The 9645-nt window shown below is 43.6% G+C and overlaps 1 protein-coding gene across 1 annotated transcript; it reads right to left on the bottom strand.

The window, feature by feature from the left end:
* Window positions 1–5106, bottom strand: LOC117750590 (indian hedgehog B protein-like). The gene is made up of 4 exons (XM_034561855.1): window positions 4801–5106; window positions 3331–3488; window positions 2943–3046; window positions 1–731 (listed from the first exon to the last, which is right to left on the bottom strand). Exons 1-4 carry the CDS (start codon window positions 5104–5106, stop codon window positions 1–3), a joined length of 1299 nt encoding a protein of 432 aa, XP_034417746.1.
* Between the last annotated feature and the right edge of the window lie 4539 nt (window positions 5107–9645).

Raw genomic sequence — 9645 nt, 5'->3', positions numbered from 1 at the left:
CTATCTATGTCCTTGCTCATTCCCCCAGGAGTGGAAGTGTTCAGCGCCCAGCAGCGTTCGCCCCAGCCTCTGGAGAAGCCAAGGGTACCAGTGCAGGCCGTCGGTCTGCGGTTCTGAAGGTCCCATAAGGCTGTAGAAGAACCTCAGTGGGGCCAGGACCCAGTGGGCCAAATGGTGATTGTTCACAGCAGCATAGCAGGATGCCAGCACACCGTTCACCACTATGGACCCATGCTGAGTTAGTGGGGCATACAACCCAGTGCCCCCCTGTTCTTCCACTAAGGTCACAACTGAAAGTGATGCCTGTGACATCACTTTCCCTTGTGATGTAAGTACACACTGTCCTGGGCGGACCTCACTGGCAAACACTGTCCTCAGCCCTGCTTCCCAGCTTTTGGAGCACAAAAGCGGATCTTCAGCTGTCTCTTTCCAGTTTGGCTCACTCAGTCCACCAATGCAGTCTGTGACAAAGATCAGGTGAGCGGCTGTGAGAGTAATATTAAGTCCTGTGTTGGTGCCAATGTTGTAGAAGATCTTTGTGATGTTGGGCTGGTAGTCCAGAAAGGATGAGACCGGGCTGTAGATAAGGGGGCCATGACCATCTGTCGTTGAGGAGGCCAAGACATGGTCGCCAGGGTGAAGGTCACGCATCTGTTTCGTAGCCCCGCTCTTGAGAATAACCAGAGCATCGCCAGGGAAACAGCCACCGGTTTTGGCTGCCACAGAATGTTCTGGAGAGATGAGAGGAAGAGAAATATGATTATTTTATGTGATTCAACTTAGTTTTTATTGCACTGTTTGTTTTGGTGGTGATGCAAAGACGAGGAGTCTAGACATAAAGAAGAGGAATGCAGTTTGAATTTCTCTCAGGGGTAGAGCAACAGCGCAGAAGCACTTCGACTTCAACAGTGGCTGCATCTGCAGATTGTTCTAGGTCACTGAGTAATCTATAAAACAGGCAAGACTTTGACACTGACTCAAGGACATCTTTATCTCAGAGGATCAGCGGGAGATTGTTAACTTATGTATATAATGTGACTCATGTTCAAACGTTGTCTTTTCTGTCTGCCTCTGCCTCTCTCCTTATTCTTAGAACGTATTCACATACACAGAGAAAACTGTTTTTACCCGCAGATTAGGATTTCGAACATGATCCAAAGATGACCATTTGATTTTCTAAACTAATTAGTTAATTAGTGATTACTCTGAAAAACTTAACAGGTTTGTGTGGCCCTCCCAGCATAATGCAATACAAAGGCCTGTGAATGGGACTTGAAATCCATATAGTTATCAAAATGAGTACTCTTTTTTCTGAGGTTTGTCAAATACTTTGTGGGGTCAAAGGAAGGTGTTATAAAATTGAAAAAAGGGCAGCTCTCTTCCTGCTCTTTTCATACAATGTTGTTACTGTAAAGCGCCCCCCTCTCTTTGATATGGCATGAATGCCTGGATTGCTTCTCTACTTTTTGTGTCTAACTCAATTTGGCATGGTGACATCAGTATGACACAAGCAATACAACATTATTTGAAAAACATGTCTGCCTCAGCTTTGTCAGAATATTATCTGCCATTTAGGCTGTCCAAGATGCCACAGGATGTAGGCCTGCATTTGAGCTTGTTGGAGTATTTCTGAATAAGGTGGCCCTTTAAGACGCAGTGAGACGAGGTGGCAAGAAGAGGTAGTCAGCATAAGCTAATGGATAACCAGCTGATTGTATCACCACAGTCAGAGCACGGCCGGGGGTCAGAGAAACGGCAAAGTACACAGACTCAGACCTGGGTCAAGATATTATTTGGATTACAGCAGAGTTCGTGTTTTAAACTGAGTCACATGCCCAGTCTCAATGGTTCCACACAAGGAAAGAGCATTGGCACAACGTCATGAGCTTGATTCTTGACAATGAACTCTGCTATTTTGGAAAAGAGCATGTGGAACTGCACTGGGAAAATTTGTCAGCAAGAATAGAATAGAATATTTGCTGGGACCGAAGAAAAATCTGTTTTAAATAAGAAAAGCATCACTATAAATGGATGTGGGTGTGTGTGCGTGTGTGAGTGTGTGTGTGTGTGTGTATGTGTGTGTGTGTGTGCGTGTGCGTGTACATGTGTGTGTGTGTGTGTGTTTGTGTGTGTGTGTGTGTGTAGGAGGGTTGTCTTAAAGCAGTCTTAAGGCAGCCAAATATTTGTTCAAGGTGTGTGTGTCTGTAAGCCAGAGGGTTGCAGAGAAGGAGGGCTGTGACCGGGAGGTGATAAGACTTAGATAAGAGATCTGAGAGAAACCTGCTGAAGGAAAAGCAACAGCAAAACAAAGGGAGAGTTAATCATCTCACAGCTTACTAACCTCAATGGACTGCTAGAATGTAGTTTGGCATCAAATAACTGGTGGTACCAGACATGAGTAAATGGGTTTCTAAAATGTCTCAAAAGTTAGAATGGCTTGAGGTGGAATGTGGTCAAGTATTGTTTGCATAAGGACTGTATCTGATTTGCAATAAAACTGGAAAAAATGAAACGCGTTATCATTGGAATGCAGAAAGGAGAGCCAGATGGGACTTTAAATATAGAGTACAGTATATGTTAATCATTGCAAATTAAATATTAGCTATTGTACTGCCCCACCACTTACAATTGCTCAATCTGCACATCATAGGGCTAAATATTCTATGATCACAAAGAATGATTTACGATGTGATCAAGAAGGGAGACTGAATCCAGCAAAGAGCACAGGTGCACCTCCCTGCTTTGATTGGCTCCCAATAGGCCATACACACAAACACACACATAGACTGATGATAGCGGCACTATCAAGGTAAACCATTAGTGAATCATCAACAAAGGCATCAACCTCATTAGTGGTAATGACAGCTAGCCGCAAAAAACATACAAACACACATGCAGATAATGCACTCACACACACACTGTAGCTCATAGCCATCTCTTACCTGACTTGACGCTACAGTGAATGTGGGCTTTGGACTCATAGTAGACCCAGTCAAATCCAGCTTCTACGGCCAGCCGAGCCAGCATGGCGTACTTATTTCTGTCCCTATGAAACAAATTAGATAAATATATATAAATCGTTAACTCCACATGGGATTCAATCAGAGCTTGACTGCGTACTTTTCCAAACATGCAAAGAAGACAAGCATTATTCCACTGACATCCATAGATTTATTTGCATAATGTAATATACTTAACATATTGTAATTACAGGAGGAATTTGACCAATTGGTTGACTCATTGCATTACTGATAAATCGAATGACTGAATGACTATAAGCTGACTTTAACTCCTATTTACCCCACATGATGTGTTGTATTGCATGCCTACCTGTCTGAGGTGGTGATGTCGACAGAACGTCCTTCATAGTGCAGCGAGTCCTCAGAATGATGGCCATCCTCATCCCAGCCCTCCGTCACTCTCAGCTTGACACCCGGCCACATGTTCATCACTGAGATGGCCAGAGAGTTTAACTTGTCTTTACAACGCTGAGAGGGTACAGGGAGGAGAAAGGAAGGCACGCGTTAGAGACAAACACTACAAATACAAAATTAAGTTGTTCTCATAATGCTGAGTGAGCAGCTGTTGGAGAAAAAACAAATGAAGAGAAGAAAAGACGGATGTTGTGGGAAGAGTTGGGTGTGATTATGAGGCCTGTTTACAGCCAAGTTGTCAACTAAAAGATTCCCAAGTTCAGAGAAAACCAGAATCATATACAATGTGGAGAGTGTGTTTGTGTGTCAGATAGTCAGAGACATCAGTGTCATCTTATTAAGGCGGGGACAGGGAAGGTGGAACAATGAGAGAAAGAGGAACAGCGAAGCCCAGAGAAGGAGAGCAAGACAGTGAAAAAAACGCGAAGCAGAAGTGATGAGGACATACCTCTTCACGAACAGATACTCAAAACACATACAAATAAATGTGAACAATAATTATACAACAATTGTGTCAGGTCAAAGCACACACAACCATCGAGGTGTGCTTGCTTGGGCTGATTTTGCCAGTTACTTGGTCAAGGTTTGAGGTCAAGAGGCCTCTCAACAGATCTGGAGATCCATTTTCTCAAATGTTATTAATCTGATTTGAAGCAGTGAATTTCCAATGAGGTCAGTATTAATATCCATCACTGCAAAAAAAATTAGGAATGAATCAGTTAATCAACTACAGCTAGATTATGGTATATGTTTTTCATTTCAAGGAACTTCCAAAAAGAGCAGAGATTTGGCACGCTGCACGTAAAGTAGTCGCTGCTCTAGATATTACAATAACATATGGGTGAAAGGTGTGGGACAAATAAACATTACACCTATGAGACCAAGAGGACTAGTTGGTTGGTAAATGTACCCTGCATAGACTTTAACGCTCAAATGAGTGGTTATGGCCATGAAAACTGTACATATTAACAATGATTCAGACTATTAAATTAAATAATTGGGCTTCGTTTGGAAGTGAAGGCAATTCTTCAAGACAAACCCGCAGCTAAGAATGTCCAGTATCAAAATCTAGAGGTGAAATGAAGGGTGAGTCAATTAAATCAATCATTTTGGTTTAAACATTTAACTAACAGCAAACACTCCCTAGACAATTGGATTCAAGAGGGTAGCAAATCGAGTCTGGAGTTATTCAGTTCATTCAACTACAGGGATTGATTATGCTGCTGTCTCTGGATGAATCAAATAAGATATTGTAAAATCTGTCGTATTGCCAATGGTATCAAAACCTGGCACGAAGAACAATGGTCCATATTTGCGCATCTGTGCAAGATATTTTGCAACCATGCCCTCCCATTCCTCTCCTTACCTGGGTCATGAGCCTGTCGGCGCCCGTGTCCTCCTCATCTTTGAAGATGATATCTGTGTTGTAATTCGGTGTCAGTTCTTTAAAGCGCTCGGAGTTGCGCGTAATTTTGCCCTCGGGTCTCCCGCTGGCGCCCAGGGTCTTCTCCGCGACGTTGGGGCTAAATTGTTTGTACGCAAGCGGGATGAGCTTCTTCGGTAGCCGCCTCTTGCCGTACCCCCTCCCCGGCCCGCAGCCCTCCGAGGCAGGTGCGAGGAGGAGGACCATGGCACACAGAGAGGCGGTGAGAAGGAGGAAGGAGATCCGCATCGCCCCGGGGGGAGGGAGGACTCTCCCGGGGGATAGAGGTGTCTTCAATACCTCTCCGGCTCAGTTCCCGACTCCATCGTCCGGGACAGTCGCAATATCACGTCCGAAAAACTCGGATAAAAGAAGCTCACCGTGGCAGCTCCAGGCACCATGAGTACACCAAAAAGTGTTTAGCAGCTCCAAAAAAAATGGACCCAAATTGAGAAACTTCGCTCCCTCCGCCTTACAGAATCAACAGTAAGTGTGCAGGCTGTAAAGTCCGTGTATTTAAACAAACAGGTTCAAAGTCGATTTGGTGTGTGAGAGAGTTAAAGAGAGAGGGAGAGCGGTTACTGATATCCAAGTAGCAGTGTTGTGGTTTCTCTCCCTCTCTTTCCTTTGCCCAGGGAAACTGTCACAACATCAGCCACTGTCGCCCGCTGTTTGGTTGGTGCCCTCTTTGGACTGAAAGCGTCTTCTCTCCATATGCGGCAGGCGTGCAACAAGCTGCAGATTTCCAGTTGAATTGAAGGGATTTGAGTGATCCAAAACGATCTGTTGCCACTTCAGACCGCACCCTGCCAGTCCTGCCCTCCTCTCTCCTCTCCTCTCTCCTCTCCCTCTCTCCCTCTGTCCCTACTCTGCCACCCACCCCGCCCCTCCTGGGCACAGGGCGCACTGGAGAGTCCTGTCCACACTCTACCAGGAGACAGGCGAGCAGCAAACATAAGCTTTGCCCCTTTTTTGCTACCACTTCATTTCCAGTTGTTATCTTTGTCTGTCTGTGCCCTTGAAAGCTCTTCTTTTTTTTTTTTTTTTTTACTGTAAACAACAGGCAATCACAATCAATTAAATCAATCAATTTCCTGGATTATGCAGCCACTAATGTTTTTTTCTCCAGCTGCATTCAAATATAAGATCAAGCTCATTGGTTAACTGGCTGGCTAGAGTTTGGTTGACTGATTATTAATGGGATAATTTACGTGACACACTAGATTGGATGTTTGGATGTGGACTATGTTGAAGCATTACTTGGCTAACTGACTGACTGACAGTCACACAGATTGTTTGACTTCCTGACTGCCTGACTGCCTGACTGACTGTCTGGCTTCATCTCTGATTAGATTAGTCTCAATTGTCCTAATTAATCAACAATTAATAACTTCCTGCCAGTTTCCTTAAATAGACAAATTACATATTTAATTGTATAACTTTTGGCTCCCTGGCTGTGTGTGTGTGTGTGTGTATAACTGACACACACATACAAACACACACATGTGCACATGCAAACACACCAGCAAACCCAACCCCTCCAAATTAGCTCTTCAAATATTTGCGAGCAGAAAATCAGTGGTCTCAACCTTGTTTCTCAGGGCAGGCTCCTTTCAATGAACTGAACTGTAAGGCTGAGGGTTTCCAGAATTTATGTTTTATTATTTGTGAGTGTAAACACCATAAAGTATTTCTGCCGCACCACCGCTTTTCATGTCTCTTGATGGAACAGAGGAAAGCAAAGAGAGGGATTCACACACAGTAAACAGCCATCTATAGCTATGTTTACCTTTTAGCTGAAATAGAACATCAACTGAGACCTGTGTAAATTCATTAGAACTTTCCTGGTATGGAGCATACAGCACCAGAAAGTTTATTGAAATCAACATTTGTCATATAGAGGTGTCAGTGTTATACTGAATATTTCCAGCTTTGTAAGATGGAAATGCTCTGATAGTGAAGTATCCCCAGAAGGGGAATTGCTCCCCTTCCAGTTTTGTTGTTTTAATTTTTTTTTTTTGACAAGAGATACAAAGCATACTTGTAAATTCGTAGAAAAGAGACACAGAAGTCCCATTCCATTACATTATTGTAAGTGTGGAGGACTTGGTCATCGACCACCTTTGTAAAATCGTACACCTAACATGTTGCTTTGCAGATAAGTGGATGGTAGTAAGGCATGTAGTTTATCACATGTAGAGTTTTTAGAAAATGTGTGTATTTGCATTCTTAGATTGGAAGAGCAATACCTCTATCATATCTGTCCGGTATGTCTAGGACTACAGCCACCAGCTGGTTAGCTTATAGCACTAAGACTGGACACATGGGGAAACAGCTAGCCTTGCTCTGTCTAAAGCAAACTAAATCTGCCTACAAGCACTTCTGATGGGCAGACTTGTGCCTTGGCACGTGGACGTTGTATATGTTAGACATTGTGTGCATGAGTATGTCAGTGCTGCAACTTCCACATGTGTACACAAGTCTGTCTGTGTGCATGCGTGAGCTCAAATCTATATGCAAATGTCTGTGTATATCCATTTTGGACAAGCACGTGTTTTCCTGTAACTATCAACATTTTGTGGCTGTGCATGAGTGCGTGCGTGTCATCCTTCCTTTGAAGATCATAAATACGGGCGTGGCTCCAGGCAGGCCCGCTGCCTATTCAGCGTGGCTGTCGACAATGCTTCAGAAGTGGTCACATTCTCCCATCCATCCATCCCTCCCTTCATCCATCCGTCTTTCGGTTCCTCTTTGCCTCAAGAAAGGACACCATGGCCTTTTAGGCAGACACAAATCTGATCAGACCAAACCAGTGTGGCGCCTGACACCGCACACCAACCAACAACTTCTTTCTCTGTTTGTGTTTATCAACCTTTCATGTGCTTACAATATTTCTCTTCGCCTCTTTCTGCATTACTGAAATAGTTCACATAATGCAAGGTATGCGCTCAAACACACACAGAGGCTCACAAACACATGGACACACACAAATCCAGGCATGTCTGCACAGTGCACACCCACATGCTAACAGATACACACACGCACACATACACACACACACACACACACACACACACACACACACACACACACACCAAGCCAACCGAGCATCATGCCCTCGCTCATTGATGTTTGTTAAAGTTATACATTTTCTCTGTGGCAGGACAGAGGGAGATGGGTGCCAGCCCCAGAATCTCTCTCTGCTTTCATCTACTGGCACTTGGGCTTTATGAGTCTACAGCTAAGGGCCTTTACATGGGCATCGGGGTTACCCACGCATACCCTGGGCCCTAACCAACAAAGGCTCTGAGTGGGGCAAAAGGAGTAAGACACAGATGAAAGGAAGTGCTAAAAAGCAGATGAAGAGAAAGAAATGAAGAGCATGTGAAAAGGGATGCTACAGACAGAGAGATAATGAGAGAGGGTGAGAAAATGGGATAAAAGGGTTGACAAAAACATATTGGGAAATTAGGGCAAGATGGGAATTGAGGAGTTGATAAAAGAAAAGAGAAATATGTGAGAAGAGCTAAATGCGTAAGAGTGAATACATGACACATTATCTGGTAAACAAGTGAGTTTGGGTTGTTTTGCAGTCAGTGGAAGCTAGCGTGTTTGTGGCTTGTGGTGATATGCTGTAATGGGGGTTAAAGGACGTTATGCTCAAGGTAACAACAGCTGGTGGCTGAAACCACCATCCCTCTTCCTCCTTCTCCTTCTCCTTCTCTCCCTCCACACACTCCAGCGTCCAACCCCAGACCACAATAAACACCTCACACTAGGTTTTGATAGGTTTCTAAGCATCAGACTGGTTCTGTCTGAAATCTTGTAAGTCTTAATTTTCCAAGACAAGTAGCTAAGACTTCCTGAATGTGCTGCGCTTAACTGTAGCCTTCACACATTTTGACATACATTTTTGGCAGGGACGGCCACTTGGACAGTGCGAGCAGTTTGGAAGCTAAGCCGGAGCTAACACGGCAGCCAGTGAAAGCCACAGTGACCAAAACTGTCTATCAATGGTTGAGAGTGGCACTGATACTGGTCTTACTTTAGGCCGGTTCTCTGCAGCGTTTTTGGTCAGAAAGCAGACCGAAGGAAAATAAAACCAGGGGGATATAAAAGTGGTGCACAGGCTAAATGTGTCTTGGAGTTAGCGGGCTAGGCTAGCCACCGCATGGCTAAAGCAAACAAAGAGCTGCCCAGGGACTGAAGTGTGCTATGCTCTGACACTAAACACATATGGACGGAGAGACGGAAGCACACACACACATGCACTTACACGTAAGAATACACAAGCATGTAGGTAGCCAAAGCCATAAGTTGTCAAACACACACAAATGCAATTCAGTGTAGCATTTAAAATTGCATTATTACAAGTAAACAGTCTTATTCAACCACACACACACACACACACACACACTAAATTGCGCAGAAGCACACTGCTTCGTAGACTATTTCTGTCATTCATAAAATAGAAAAGAATGGACTACAACAGAACAATTAAATAGTTTTCATCAGTTGTCTTACTAGTATGGTCATTGGAAACTGTCCAAGTCTTTGTTCATGACAAATACTATGTGATTGATTTGAAAAGAAAAGAAGAGAAGTCAGATTATTTTTGCTATCCATGAATAAGTACTCATACTAATATAACTGAGGAATCTAATTTCTACCCCAGAGAGTCATTGAATGTTCTCATACTTGGACTTTTGGCATATTTATTAATTACAAGTGGATAGTTTTTCAAAAGTTTCTTTAAAATAATATTCTTGAAATAAGACTTGAGGTCTT

Source organism: Cyclopterus lumpus, chromosome 21 (genome assembly GCF_009769545.1).
Source record: "Cyclopterus lumpus isolate fCycLum1 chromosome 21, fCycLum1.pri, whole genome shotgun sequence".
In the NCBI taxonomy this organism is placed as follows: domain Eukaryota; kingdom Metazoa; phylum Chordata; class Actinopteri; order Perciformes; family Cyclopteridae; genus Cyclopterus; species Cyclopterus lumpus.
This window is presented reverse-complemented; position numbering and strand designations above follow the sequence as displayed.

Coding starts and splice junctions, on each gene's coding strand:
- LOC117750590 (XM_034561855.1), bottom strand. CDS start 5,106: ATGCGGATCTCCTTCCTCCTTCTCACCGCCTCTCTGTGTGCCATGGTC. Junction 3,489..4,800: donor CCGACAGGCTCATGACCCAG/GTAAGGAGAGGA, acceptor GTACCCTCTCAG/CGTTGTAAAGACAAGTTAAA. Junction 3,047..3,330: donor GACATCACCACCTCAGACAG/GTAGGCATGCAA, acceptor TTTGTTTCATAG/GGACAGAAATAAGTACGCCA.